This window comes from Mus pahari, chromosome 8 (assembly GCF_900095145.1).
Source record: "Mus pahari chromosome 8, PAHARI_EIJ_v1.1, whole genome shotgun sequence".
Classification (NCBI taxonomy): domain Eukaryota; kingdom Metazoa; phylum Chordata; class Mammalia; order Rodentia; family Muridae; genus Mus; species Mus pahari.
Window position 1 is genome coordinate 6098946 of NC_034597.1, and position 15461 is coordinate 6114406.

Sequence of the window (15461 nt, forward strand, 5' to 3'; positions counted from 1 at the left end):
GTTGCTCTTGGGTTGCCGGGCTCAAGACACCATCATGAGTATCGGGATTGCTGGCCTGTGGCTACCATTCCCATCAACAGGACGGTCAGAAGTTCAGGCAGTGTTCAACCTTTAAATGTCTAAATTTTCAAAAAAAATCATAAGCTGTTTTCTCATTAGGAATATATAGCGTGGATATTCTTGGGTTGATGGATACTGTGGACCTGAGTCCAAAGCCACGCTCAGATCTGTCAGAAAAGCTCATGCCTCAGAAACAACTGTTCTTGTTTTCCGTGGAGTACTATTTGAGTAATAGAGTTGTGTATTGCTGTTGGGTCTGTCAGAGTGTGAGCTGTGATTAAACACACTTAGGAAAGTGTTCCTTACCTACATTCCACATTTACCTCATGTCTGCCCCTCTTGCTGTCATGGCTGTTTGTAACTCGGGTTACGTAAGATTTGCTTTAAAGTGAGCCGTGAAGCAGATGGTGAGGCGGATTCTTCCTTTCCTTTATATTTGCACTGTGGTTAGAGCACCTGGCCTTTTCCTAGTATTCCCAAGTGTAGAAATATATAGTGCTGTTGTCTGTTGGCACTCTGCTGTTCAGCACACATCTGGAACTCAACTCGTCTTCTTAACTGAAGTTCTCTGTCTGTCAGTGTTACTTCCCTGCTCTCTCCACGACCTACATAACTACTGTTCTACTCTTGAGCTTTGTGAGTTTGAATGTTTTATATTGCACATGTCAAGGAATCATGAAGTAGCTGTATTTCTGTGGCTGGTTTCTTTCAGCTTACATAGGAACAAATTCAGTATTTCATTCTGTTGAAAGGCTGAATAATATCTCATTGCAAACATGTACCACATTTCCTTCATCCACTCATCTGGTATTGGGTTGTTAGCTCATTTCCATATCTTTGTAAATATCACCTTGATGGACACGGGAGTGCTAAAATCCCTGCAAGGCCTCAATTTCATTTATTTTCATAACTACCCAGATTACCTGAGAATATGGAGTACAGAATCCATAGTTTCATTCTATTCTCTCTGTGCCTTCCTTGCTAGGTGACCTGCTTTTGTATAGTTATATGCCATCTTCCTTTCTCAGAGAGTGTCTGTTGTTCTGTATTAAGGATGCCATTGCTATTGTTAGCATGGTGCTAAGATTATTGTTACAACATTCATTGTGTGTTTAGCCCCTGTTGTCTTCAGTTCAGCAGGAGACTGGTAGAAAATGCAACCTCCAGTTAGGCCTTGTCTTAGTTAGGGTTTTACTGCTGTGAACAGACACCATGATTAAGGCAGCTCTTATAAAGGACAACATTTAATTGGGGCTGGCTTACAGGTTCAGAGGTTCAGTCCATTATCATCAAGATCAGAGCATGGCAGCCTCTAGGTAGGCATGGTGCAGGAGGAGCTGAGAGTTCTACATCTTCATCTGAAGGCTGCTAGGAGAAGACTGTCTTCCAGGCAGCTAGGACTAGGGTCTCAAAGCCCCACAGTGACACCCCTACTCCAACAAGGCCACACCTCCAAACAGTGCCACTCCCTGAGCTAGGCATACTCCACCTCCACAGACCTGTACTTTGACGGGCACCTTTACTGCCGCCCACTGGCTGTATGTCCTCATTCTTGTTTTGGCCCAGTACTGCAAGTTATATAGGACACAGCTTGCCTGAAGACTCTACCTCCGTGCCTACAAGTTGATGCCAGACTAATGTGACTCTATGCAGGGGAATTTGTCCTTAAAACTCTAAGCACAGGCCTTATTTGAAGTACCACAAGATACAGAGTTTAATACAATCAACACATGTTTTCTAGCCTCATGGACCTTATAGTCTGATACAGAAAACAAAGATTTGGTTACTCATAAGTATAACTACTGTATAACATATTACTACTGATGGTTTACGGACAGCAAAAGACTTGACTTATAAAGGCCTATTGTATGAAGGCTGGAAGGCCTCACAGCCATAGAAACATAGATTCTGATTTATTTTGGCAGTGAGGGGGTCAGAGGAAATAAGATGCCCAGGCAGCTTGAACAGAAAGAGGGGAAAGCAGGAAGTGAATATACTCAAGTAGCAGAGGGCAGCAAGCAGGGGCCATAGAGCATGTGAGGCTCCTCATAGCCAACGTACACCGTCATCCTTCTTGGTGCTAAAGCAACCTCGGTAGAGTTGTGTTTGCCATGGGTGGAAGGCGGTCACCACCTTTCTATCTGGAATATGCTTCAGAGCTCCATGGAAATCCTGTTTACTCTTTAGACCCAGCTGCTACAGAATCATCGTCTACTTCTACATTTGGCTTTACTATGCTAAGCAACAAAGGATGTCCAAATAGTAGGAGACGTTTGTACATCCCCCTAGGGAGACAGATACTACCAGTATTTTTGTACATTCATTCTTTCTACATTGGTGGGCCATTGTTTTTGTATGCCTTTTAAAATCCTTTAAGTGTCTGGGTATTTTGTTTGGATTTATGTGTGTACAACACACCCATGGTATCTATAAGAAGGTGTCAAATCTCATGGGACTGGAGTTTCAGATGGTTGCGAGGTACTATGTGAGTGCTGGGAGTGGAGCCAGGGTGCTCTGGAAGAGCAACCAATGCCGCTTAATGTCTGAATCACCTCTGCAGCAAAGGTCTTTATACGCTTTTTGGTTTAAGCTTTACTAAATGTTAAATATTCTTCTAGGATTCTGGCACAATAATGACTAGAATAAAGTTCTTTATTTTCATATAAATTGCCTTCTTATAAATATATTATATATTACCAGAAATTGAGAGAAATTGTGAAGTAACTTAATGTGTGCCAGACTAGATCCCAGCAGACTTCATCTGCAGTCAGTCATCTGAGGGCCTGTGAAAGCTAGAGGCATAATTCCCCTGTATGCAGCTTGGATTTGTTGCTACCATGCTGTGTAGAGCCTTATGTCACTACGTTTGTTAAAAGGAATGCAAGGAGTCATGAATACATACACAGAAAGAACCAAGCTTGGAATTCTGTACCCTTAAAGAAAGATGGAAATGTTTAGATAATTCACTGTACTCGAAAGGCCATGGGGCTCGTGGAGTTAATGGAGTCATCTGTTTCTGAGATTGCCATCTGTCTGTTGGCTTTTGTACAGCCCCAAGGGCAGCAGTATTAACAGTCTACTGCGGAGAGGGACCGGACCGTGGAGAATGACTTTACTGTGGTTAGACTTGATAGGCAGTGAGATGGACTTACTTCTGATCACTCTTTGTCTACTGTGGGAATAGCAGTGGGCTTTGGGTATGAGCTTTTAAAGGCTCCTGGGGTTACTGGGTTGCACTGCCATTCCTTCCAGAAGACTGTAGTGAACTCCCAGCACCTGCCTGCCTTGAGTGGCTTTCAGCTTTCTGTAACTTGATTCCAAACTTTCTGAATTCTTCAAAGCATTGCATTCACATGCAAATACTCATATATAGACACACGTGCATGGACATGAATTTAATGTAAAATTAATATTTAAAAATGTCAGTGATTATCAAATATACTTGACATATAGATGTTTTCTTGTAAGATAGGATGATCAAGAAAGAGTTGCCTTATACCAGAATTACCACATTGTCTGTGCGCCCATTTCCTATTTCAGAAATGAGACCGACTAGACAACCAGAGCTGGATGTAGCTGTATGTTTCTGGTCTCTTCTTGTCTATGGTTCTTTTTTCTTTCTGCCTTGAGCTCTTTTTCTCAAGTTTTTCTTGGCTCCCCAAGACTGTCTCTACAATACTCTGAGCTCCCATCTCTCTTTATACCTATTTCATTAGAATAGAGGAAAGCAGTTATGTTTCATTTTTGTTCTCAGTTACTAAAAGAATACTTTACCAATATGTGTTTTAAGTTAATAATCACAATTTTAAATCATCTTATTTTTAAATGAAATTTATAAGAGCCTGAATGAGTAAGTTGCTCTGTTTGAAACTCATTTCTTTGCCCTGACCTACAACTAGAGTATGTGAATCCAGAGACAAGATTTCTGTTTAGTAAAGTGGACATATCGCATCTTTGCAAAGCTCTATGTTGCTTTTTTAATGGGGAGATGTTTGGGGATATACAGCATCTTAAACTTACAGTGAAACTGCTTGGTTTTGCTTGTGTGTGTTGGTCTTTGTAGACACATTCCTTAACCCAGCGGAGAGCTGTTCAGGGTAGAAGAAAACGATTTGATGTGTTATTAGCCGAGCACAAAAACAAAGCCAGGGAAAAGGAGCTGATTCGCCATGCAGACTCTCAGCAGCCGCCACATCCACTCAGGGACCCGCATCCCACCCCTCCTCGGACGCCACAGGAGCCACACCTCCCTGCAGAATCAAAGCCTTTCTTAGCTAGTAAACCGAAACCTCACACCCCTAGTCTTCCGAGGTAAGCCAGGCCTCCAACCCTGTGCGATGTGTGCGACATGTGCAATGTGTGCGACGTGTGCGATGCGTGCGACGTGTGTGATGTGTTAAAGCTGCTGAGGAGGAGGTTGTGCTGTTTGTCCTGAGCTCTGCTGCATTGTTCACTCACTCAGGCCTCCAGGCTGCCCAGCTCAGCAAGGAGGAAGTACCCCCATTGACCTTCCTCCATGCCAAGAGTCTCCACACCCGCCCTTGCCTGCCACTGAGCCCGCTTCTCGGTTATCCAGTGAGGAGGGTGAAGGCGATGACAGAGAAGAGTCTGTTGAGAAACTGGACTGTCACTATTCAGGTCGTCACCCTCAGCCAGCATCGGTGAGCTGTGCATCCCCCTGCATCCCCCTGCAGTGGCCTCCCCATTGAACCTCTCACATGGGTGGTGCAGAGACCTGGCTGTGGCTGTGCATGTAGCACCTCTGCACCTCACATACTTTTTCTTCTGCTGTTGTCATGATATGCAGCTTCTGGCCCTTGAGGCATTTGGCCCCGCCTTTTCTCTGGTGTTTTGTTCCTTTCTTGAACATGAAAGAATCTGGCCCTCTGTGCTGGCAGCAGAGCTGACATGCATGTACTCTGTGTTCTTTTTCAGTTTTGCACATTTGGGAGCCGCCAGATTGGAAGAGGTTACTATGTGTTTGACTCCAGATGGAACCGGCTTCGCTGTGCCCTCAACCTCATGGTAGAGAAGCATTTGAATGCACAGCTATGGAAGTAAGTGTCTTGGTGGGTGGCATGGACATGAGCTGACCTGCCCTAATAATGTATTTTCTTGATTGCCTCAAGGTGTGTTTTTAAGAATATGACATGCTTATCTACATGGGAAATGGCCATTGGCTAATAAGTATAAAAAAAAAGTACCTACTCTTTTTTTTTTTTAAAGATTTATTTATTTTATGTATATTGGTACAATTATAGCTGTCTTTAGACACACCAGAACCCATTACAGATGGTTGTGAGCCACCATGTGGTTGCCGGGAATTGAACTCAGGACCTCAGGAAGAGCAGTCAGTACTCTTAACTGCTGAGCCATCTCTCCAGCCCAAGTACTACTCTTTAATACATTCATTTACCCTTTCAGTAACTGCATCTTATTCTGGGTACAGGAGTTTAGTTGAAAGGACTCCACATGTACGGACCTCATCATATTGTTAGGCATGTAGGGAAATAAAAATCTGAAAGACGAGAGATACTGGAATAAAAAAGCCAGTCGTCACTGATGCTTTCTGGGAGCTAGCTACATGCTAGAGACTACTATTCCCACAAGTCTTTGGTACTTGACTATAATTACCCTTTTCTCCTTGTCAGTTTTTAGTCACACAACAGGTTAGCGGTCTGTTTCCAAAGAGAGCTGAGATGGACAGACAGCAGGCTGTTTGATTCACGGAAAGCTTTTCTGAGCTGAATGAGTCTGGAAGAGCTGTCACTAGGGAGTGAGCAGAATTGAGTTCAGGAGGAGAAACCAGTGTGTGCCTAGTCAGAAAAGATGATGACTGAGAGAGAGAGTGAGTGTGTGACAAGTCCCAGGGGGTGCTGGCACTCTTGGGTTCAGTCGCAGTAGCATGGTCACATTTTAAGGAGAAGAGTTGGGAGCTTGGACTTGGAACTTCCCACCTTGGAGGTTTTGGTTTTTGGTGTGCTGGGATGGAATGCAGGGTCTTGGGCAGAACAGCTAAGTATTCTATCGTGTAGCTATATCACCCCACCTTTGAAACACCTTGTATAGTGTATCCTAAGAAAAAGAAGGGATCCTTGGCCACAAAACTTGAATTCATCATTTCAAGTAAGCTCATTTTTATACAACACTTCTCAAACACATTTTGCAACTGTCAAAGCAGGAGGTATTTTTGTATACGGAAGAGCGTTTTTTGTTTGTTTATTTGTTTTGGTTTGGTTTTTTGTTTGTTTGTTTGTTTGTTTGTTTTTTGGTTTTTCGAGACAGGGTTTCTCTGTGTACCCCTGGCTGTCCTGGAACTCACTAGACCAGGCTGGCCTGGAACCCAGAAATCCACCTGCCTCTGCCTCCTGAGTGCTGGGATTAAAGGCATGCGCCACCATGCCCAGCTGGAAGAGCATTTCTAAAGCTCTTTCACTCAGGAATATCTTTTAAAAGAATATTTTTGGGAAAGCTTGTGTTCAGTGAGATAATTGATTCCAGGGGACTCTCAAGTCCTCCCCTGTCCATCCAAGAACCACTGTTGCCTGGTACCTGTAGAATGGGCGGTAGTGAGGCCGTTTGCTTTTATGGCTTAGCTTCCTGCTAGTCGAATACAAATGGTTGGTGCCTTGCTGTCTAGTGAAGAAGCTTTATTCCCATGACTGTTGATAGGACCTGGGTCTGTGCACTGGGCAAGCAGGACTCAGGGCAGCAGCATGTCTCTGCTTTCCCCTTGGTGTGGGAACAGTGCTGCGTCCTGCACTGGGACCCGTTCTGCTCTGATAAGCAATCCACAGTCAGTGGGGAGCAGAGATGGTTTTGGTTCCTAGTGGTTTGTGTGGACAGATGCCATGAACAGATGTCTGAAAAAGCAGGTTTCTGGGGTTGATTCAGCCGCCTGCTCTGGCAGGGTGTGTCCAAGGATGACCACCTCCTTATTCATCCCTCCTGTTCATTAACATGAACTCTCTGGTTTATTTGTTTAAGCCCCCATCTTGGCATGAAACCACAAATGACCTTGATTTTACGCTTTCCCAGTATCTATCTCCTGGGTGCTGGGATTGCAGGCTCACATGGCTGGTTTTATGTGGTGCTGTGGGTCAAACCCCCAGCTTTATGTATGCTCTGTCAACGGAGTTACATACATCTCTACCTCCATGGCCTGTTTTTAAAAAACTCAGTGCAGCAACGGGAACATGTGTGTTTCAGTGACGAGCAAATACAACAGTCTTGAGGCAGATAGGCATATGGATTGGCACACAGCTCTCCCAGACAGGAGTGCTGCAAGTTGATTTCTAGGCAGCTTGTCCCCACAGACCTTCATATACTAGGTGAGCTTAGCACCTCTCACCCAGACAGGAACTGCCCTATTTAAAGCAGCATTCTTGTCCCTTCACCGTTAGTTGCTTATTCCATCCAGTAAAGGGTGTCAGTAGAGACAGGGGAACACCTTCCCTGTGGCTCCTGGGTACTCTGCACAATTGTGGAGTTTGACCAACGCTTTTTCTGGAGCATTGCCGTGAGTCAAACGCCATCTCAAGCTCTTGTGACTTCTGCGCACCCTAGCCCTGTACTGATCTGGGAATGGCCTGGGCTGTCACTCAAAGGCATTTTTTCCAGTTCAGAAGGTCAGTCCCCGTCTCCACAGAGAGTACTCTGTTATTTTCTTGAATATCTTTACTTAGCTTTTTAGAGCCTTTAAAAAGAAAAAGCAGTTATATCGTTTCAAGAGGTTCAGATGCAGCCTGTGGAGGAAGAATTTCCCCCCAGGATTTCAGACAGTCAGGTTTTTAAATCTCAACCTCTGGAGCCATCTTCAGTTACTGCATCCAGTAAGCAACCTACTCTTGAGTCCCACGAGCCACCTAGTGGCCATAGTCGGAACTGCATACAGTTAGCAGCCTACTCTTCTTTTTTTTTTAAGATCTGTTTTTTTATTTATTATTATTATTTTCTTTATTTACATTACAAATCCTATTCCGAAAGTTCCCTATACCCCCCGCCCCTGCTCCCCTACCCACCCATTTCCACTACTTGACCCAGGCCTTCCCTTGTGCTGGGTCATATCAAGTTTGTACGACCTAGGGGCCTCTCTTCCCAGTGATGGCCGATTAGGCCATCTTCTGCTACATATGCAGCTAGAGACACGAGCTCAGGGGGTACTGGTTAGTTCATATTGTTGTTCCACCTACAGGGTTGCAGCTCCCTTCAGCTCCTTCGGTACTTTCTCTAGCTCCTCCATTGGGGACCCCGTGTTCCATCCAATAGCTGGCTGTGAGCTTCCACTTCGGTGTTTGCCAAGCAGCCTACTCTTGAGAGCTCGCTTGGGTACCTTGAGCAGAGACTGATTCTGTAGCATCTGGCTGAGGCCTAGGAATTCACATTGCTACAAACCTCTCAAGCAATACTGTGTGTCTCACACACAGTCACATATCAAACGTCATTTCCAGGCCTACAGAATCTATCACCAGGGCCTTAGACAGACACAAGCAGGGCATGGTGATGAGTGCAGACTTCTTCAAGTGATGAGCTGAGAGTTCTTTCATTGTGGCTTGTGCTTGAGGCTTAAGAAAGAGTGCTGGCTAAGTGTCAGCAGTGGAGGACTGAAGCTAGGGGTGTAGCGTGTGAGCTAGACATACACAGTGTATGCTTCCATGGTCCCCGGGAAGCATAAAGAATCGGAAGGAAAGATACATCAGGATTGAGTTTGTGTTTTAGTTTGAGCCTTGTGAGAATATGTTTCTCAGTACCAAATATAAAAGGGTGCCCATCTAAAGCCACCGTGGCAGCTGTGATTATGGTATGTGTGACCAGCTTTGGTAATTATCACCCATGGTATCTCCATTTTACAGGAAAATCCCACCAGTGCCCTGTACCACATCACCTGTTTCTGCTCGTGTTCCTCACCGGACAAATTCTGTGCCGACATCACAAGGTGGGATCAGCTACTTAGCAGCAACCACTGTCTCCGCACCTCCAGTCCTGCTGCCATCCACCTGCATCTCCCCAAATAGCAAATCGGTACCAGCTCATGGAACCACACTAAACGCACAGCCTGCTGGGTCTGGGGCGATGGATCCTGTGTGCAGTATGCAGTCCAGACAAGTGTCGACTTCATCCTCATCCCCCTCCACACCCTCGGGCCTCTCTTCAGTCCCCTCGTCCCCTCTGTCCAGAAAACCTCAGAAATTGAAACCTAGCAAGTCTGTAAGGCCCAAGGAGTCTTGTGCTCTCAGCACTAACTGTCACAATGCCAGTAGCAGTACCAGTGGTGGCTCAGGAAAGAAACGCAAAAACAGTCCCCCACTATTAGTTCACGCTTCCTCGTCTTCGTCTTCGTCCTCCTCCTCCTCCTCCTCCTCTTCTCATTCCGTAAACTCTTTTAGGAAAAACTGTGTGGCTCACTCTGGGACTCCATACCTGCCAACAGCACCATCTTCCCACAGCATTGGCCTCAACTGTGTGACAAGTAAAACACACTCGGTGAGCCTCCGGCATGAGCAGACAGGGCGGGGTCCCGCTGGTGTGAGCCCTGCAGAGCCCATCAAGAGGATGAGCGTAATGGTGAACAGCAGCGACTCCACTCTCTCTCTCGGCCCATTTATCCATCAGTCTAGTGAACTGCCTGTCAACCCACACTCACACACTCCTCTAGACAAACTCATAGGGAAGAAAAGAAAGTGCTCTCCAGGCTCTAGCACTGTTGGTAACAGTGGCAGCAAACCTACAAAGGTTGCCAAGTTGCCAGCTATGAACCACGTCCACATGAAACACACAGGCACCATCTCAGGGGCACAAGGATTGACGAACAATTCCCTCCTCCATCAGGTAGGAAGTGGACTCTGATCTGGACGTGTTTGTTGCCTCTTTCTTGGGGACTTTGGCCAGTTCTGAAAACTCTGGTTGGGTTGGTTGGTTTGCCTATAATGGATGCCCAACTTTCGTGGTAATCTTTAACAGAGGAGAGCCCATGTCCGTGTGAAGGGGAATCTCCTCCAAATGTCTAATGCCTTGCAACAGTGTTCCTGAGTAGGCATCAAGCATGAGAGGTTACGCAGAGAGGCAGTATCCTGACGCTGTTGGAGCTGTCAGTCTGCAGAGTCACTGCAGGCTGAGTCAAGCTGAGCTAGTGAGCAGTGACCTAAGACCTGAGAAACAGCAGACTCAGGGTGCTTTCCTCTTGAGCAATTCCAGATATTCTGGTTAACTCACACCCCTTTCTGTTTTCAAGAGAGTCAGGAAAGAAGATTTAGTATTGGCGTAGCTGAAGCTTGAAACCTGTTCCAAGGGCATCCTTAAGAAGAAATGTATCGTGCAGCCCACTAGTAGGAGGTGGCTCATCGGGTTAGAGTAGTCGTGACTTGCTTGTGCGGTGTCTTGTCTGTTCCTGGCTTTCCGTTGGCTTCTTCTGACTGTCAGTCATACAGTTCTGTGTTCCAGCTTCTTTTGCACTGCTTCCGGCTCATCTCTCATCTTATTTCATTCGTCAGGATATCTTCTCTCCTTGCTTACGAACAGGAGTTGCAGCAGCAGCACCCCAGAGCCCTGACTTAAAAAGTGAGGCTCTCTTTTATGTTATTTTCCCTTTTCCTCATCCTCAGAATTTAACTGCTTAGGGATTTTTCAGAAAATATGAAGGTACTTCCTATTGTAATTTACTTTTTTCTAGTATTTATGGAATTGATAATGTCAGTATTACCGTGGGAGATGGCTACTTACTTTCAAAGTGGCCGCTTGCGTTGACCTTACTGAACAGGGGTATTGCAAATACGAACTTTGCTCTTAATGTGTTTTGTAGTTTCTCATAGTTATGATTCATGTAGCAGAAGTACAAACACAGCAAGAAACAGTATACTCATCCTTTAAAACTGTCCCTGAGTGTAGTGTCCTGTTAGGCTCAGACCTCACAGGAGAGGGGCAGCATATTGTACCCCATCTTCATTTAGACCGCTACACTTGTGTCCACCTTACTTCTACCCACAAGTAACTAATGGATGCTATAGGTTGAGGTGGTCATTCTAGACAGCAGGGACTGACCGTGCTTAGGGAGGGTGCGGATGGTATTGTCCCACTGGTATGTGGCAGCTCTTTCCCGTCTTGTCACCAGTTTAAAGAGAAATTGCAGAGCTGGGCTCACATGTGAATTTTCTCCTTTACCCCCACTGCCATTTTAAAAGTCAGCTCCAGCTTACATACCTGTTGGACAATTTGGGTCATGATCCCAAATTGTTTTCCTTCTGCCTTTTATGATAGGGTTGGAGCTTGTCTCCAAGAAGACCAGATGGTCTTTAAATTTAGATTCTTAAAATCAATCTCAACTCAAGATTACATTATAGAAAGATTTCCTCTGTTGAGGATGTTTTTGTTTTTTGTTTTTATTATACTTCACAAATCCTAGGAACCCCGTGGCTTCCAATCAGAGGACGTATGTGAACCTTATAAGCTGTTTTTCAACTTTATCTGTCAGTGGGAGGAATCTTATAGCTGCATACAAATCTCAGAACTCATGACTTAAAAGCACTTTAAAGGGCTGGTGAGATGGCTCGGCAGGTAAGAGCACCCAACTGCTCTTCCAAAGGTCCTGAGTTCAAATCCCAGCAACCACATGGTGGCTCACAACCATCCGTAACGAGATCTCACTCCCTCTTCTGGAGTGTCTGAAGACAGCTACAGTGTACTTACATATAATAAATAAATAAATCTTAAAAAAAAAAAAAAAAAAGCACTTTAAAGAATGCTATCCCTAAAACGGCATGATGGCACATGTCTTAAAACCCAGCATTCTAGAGACAGAAGCAAGCAGTTCTTTCAGGGCTACACAGAGAGACCTTGTTAGAAAACAAAATAAACAAACACTTTTTGTAGAGAAGTAGAAATCACAAGTTTGCTATCCCTTGTGGAGAACCCTTGTGCTTGGGTTGCCTAGTCTCTGAAGAGAGAATTGAAGTACAAAACCCACAACATAGCATTGCGTAGCCCCTCCCTGACCTGCAATTCGTTCTTGCTTGGCTTCTAGACTTTAATTTACCCCATGGGAAGGCCAGAGTTCCCGTAAGCAGTGCCTTGGGAGTAGACCACCAGACCTGTGTGTTAGTACATCGAGTTTTGTTCTGAATTGACAGCCTAGAATACCTTCAAGGACACAAGTTTAAAAAAATGAAAACAAACAAAAAATCCAATTAGATTAGAAGGACGACTTGAGGGCTAGAACTCCAGACAGCAGTCTCTTGTTGCCCATTTGTTTGAAGTGCGTCTTTACAAAGCTTCAGGATGGCCCTGTGATGGCCTTCCCTGGCCCCAGCAGGTCAGTGGAACTTAGGTATGGGATCCCCTTGTAGAGAGTCGGCAGCACTGCATCTAGCCACTTACTTACGTATTTCCTCATCCCCTCTGTTTTGAAAGCCAAAGGCACGGCCCTGACAGCTGACAGGACCACTGGAAGGAATGCTGCAGACATCTTTGAAGACAAGTCACGCCTCTGCTCAGCACTCTGGACTCCACGGTGCCTTTGAGTCTTTCTCTAAACTCCTGTGGGCCTTCAGGGTTACCGCGGGCTGTGTGACAAGGGTTTCCCGAAGCTGTGTCAGTAGCAGTGAGTACACGTAAAGGACACTGGATCACGTTCAGCCACCGGATTGTTTTCTCAGTGTTAAAGTGGTCTGGACTGCTTGCTCCCAATCCATGAGAAATTTGTGTTTGTATTGTGTTTTGTTTTGTTTTTTCATTTGGAGCATATCATGGAGTCACTCTTGAAGTAGATTGGCTGGGTAGGAGCGTTTCTGTAGACCCGCCTCCCTCTTTCTTTGCCATCTGTCAGTCAGGCTCCAGAAGGTAGGCACCTTAACTGGAGACTGAAGGCCTTCAGGAAAGGGGAGCGAGTTGTATCCCGAGGAGCCTCCTAGAGGATATCTGGCTTTAGAATTTTTTTATAGCACTGTTCAGGAATAGAATACTGAGATGTTTGTTGGTCCATACATCATGACATAGTAGCCCAGCCCTTTTCAATTGATTTGGGATACGAAGCTTATCAGGTTCTTCAGATGTAAGGACTGGCTTGAAGCTGCTGATGCCTGGATGTTAAGTTTCAAGTATCTCAGAGGCTTAGTTTTCATGGTACAAAAGCATGTGTGATAAAAAGAGAGAAAGAAAAAGGAAGAATGAAGAAAGAAAAAAATGGAAAGAGAGACAAGGAAAACAGTTTGGTGATGAAAAGCCAATTGGGACACTGGATTCAGGAAGGTGAAAAAATTTCCAAGTGAGGCAAAATTTGTAGGATTTCCAAAGACTGACTTGTCTTGCTACTGTGATTACGTTGAACAGTGTGTCAGATTGGGGCGATTGTCTTACCCGCTCTGCTTTTTGAGATTTGCCTTTTTAAAAGTTATTATCATGTCCTTAAAATTTCCAAGGCATTACTCCCATTTCCTCTTTCACTTAGTGTTTGGAGAACTAAGTGTTCTCCTGCGGCCGGCCGTGTGTCTGTCACGGCTTCCCGCCAGCCCATTAGGTGATTATTTGAATGCAGGTGGGCTGAGGTGGAGCTCCCCAAGAAAGGCTGTGTGCCCAGGAGGAGAGGCGGCTTTGTAGAAGGGGAAAGTGCTTACCTGTGCTCACCCTTCTTTGTTGTTACAGTAACAGCCATCTGTCTTCCTTCAGCGAGGTTTAAAGCCCTCTTTAAGATTTCTCAGTACCCCACTCCCAAAGAATGTTTAATGTGTTAACACATCGCTTGAAAAGACGTCTGCCTGCCAGTGAACTTGGGCATGATCCAGGGCCGGCCACTGTCACACCTCCTGCTCAGAGGACAGAGTCCTCCCTCGGGCTTAGGAAGAGTACAGCAGAGTGGCCTACAGGACAGCCCCCAAGGCTCCTAGCCCTGTCCTGGCCAGTGTCTGGGCAGAGCCCAGTGTGTCCTTTCTCTACAGTTCTTAGATTACAAACGTGAGATTCAGGGAATTTCAGTCAACAGCAGGTAGAATGAATAAATACTTTGTTATCAGCCTAATAATGTGAATTGCTACATTTACTCTTATTATGTAAGAACACAAAGACTTTATGCAGATACTTTAACTGTAAATTAATGGAAATGTTGAATTTTTTAAGGAAGGGAAAACAGAATCTTATTCAGTTCTTATGCAGTCAGTCAGTGAATGTTTTAAAGGTGGTGCTAGAGCAGCTCTGAGGAGAGAGCGCAGATGGGCCAGTGTCTGACTGTCTCTCCTCGTGCTGGGCAAGGAGGAGAGGGAATCCAAGCTCACAGTCATTACTCGATGACAAGTGCAATGGGGTGTGGGGGAGATTTGTTTTCAGAGCCGGGGTCTTGATGGTTATAAATTAAGTTGCTTTTAATGATGGAATTTATAGACAGATGTTGTTCCAAAAGATGTGAATAGGAGCCACAATAGGAAGTTTATTCAGAATAAAGTAGATACTTAGGTTAATGAGTGTTATAATTTGATTTCTTAGACTGGGACTTTCATTGAACTTCATTATATCTCCAGGAAACACACAGAGCCTCGGGATTAGGAAAAGCCATTTTTGGATTTTGCCTACCACAGACATATTCTAAACAGTGCTACTAAAGTTTAGACTGTTCAGATATTTTATTTTCTCTGACAACTACTTTTTATGATGATGAACAATTAAGACCATTTAAAATATGGGAGTACAAATATTTTTTTGAACTTAATCTTAACTTGCAAAAACCAAATTTGCAGTGCTTGGGTTATTTCTAGACAGACTTCGGTGTCAATTTAAAACCACCATAATTTTTTATATTCTTTCCAATAGAATTCATGACAGCTTCTGCAGTTTTCTTAAACTACAAAAATAAAATAAAATAAAAGTGCTGCAATGATGAACAAAGAATTATAAAAAAACTACTTTTGTATCTTTATTTTGGAATTTCTTGTTCTATTATAAATATGGAAGTATCCCTATTTGAGAAGACATATTTTGTTAAAAATGAATTGTACATATTTAAATATGTATTTTTGCACAGGTCTTTTTTTCTGATATCCTGTTTTGGTACAATTGAGATCATCTAGTATTTATTTATTAATTAATAAAGATAAATACCTTTTTATAATTTGAAGTGGTTCACTGCCAAGCCAGTAGTTTAGAACCTGCCTCCTTTACAGTTAAGGAATGCCTCTGTTGTTCTGGAGTTGCTGTCCCTTTTAGTGTCTTGGGAGTGGTTTTATACAGATGAACGGCGTCTCTGTTGCCTGATTTCCAAATAGACTACATGGAGCTAAGTGACATACTGCTTTTCCTTGTTTAGTGCGTGCGTGCGTGCGTGCCTGTGTGTGTGTATGAGAGAGAGAGAGAGAGAGAGAGAGAGAGAGAGAGAGAGAGAGAGGGAGAGATCTTCCAGTGTTGGTCTTAGCCTTCTACCTTCT

At 44.4% G+C, this 15461-nt stretch overlaps 1 protein-coding gene across 4 annotated transcripts in view; it reads left to right on the forward strand.

The window, feature by feature from the left end:
* Atxn7 (ataxin 7) overlaps positions 1-15403 on the forward strand; it is a 117639-nt gene extending 102236 nt beyond the window's left edge. For 2 of the 4 annotated variants that reach the window (XM_029541452.1, XM_021203489.2), the window contains 6 exons: positions 4124-4371; positions 4523-4721; positions 4996-5117; positions 8913-9888; positions 10551-10617; positions 12463-15403. In XM_029541452.1, coding sequence (XP_029397312.1) covers positions 4124-4371; positions 4523-4721; positions 4996-5117; positions 8913-9888; positions 10551-10617; positions 12463-12572 — 1722 coding nt within the window. In that variant the 3' untranslated portion in view covers positions 12573-15403. The remainder of the gene's footprint in view (positions 1-4123; positions 4372-4522; positions 4722-4995; positions 5118-8912; positions 9889-10550; positions 10618-12462) is intronic. The other 2 variants (XM_029541453.1, XM_021203490.2) reach the window with 1 other exon arrangement.
* Positions 15404-15461: the final 58 nt, after the last annotated feature.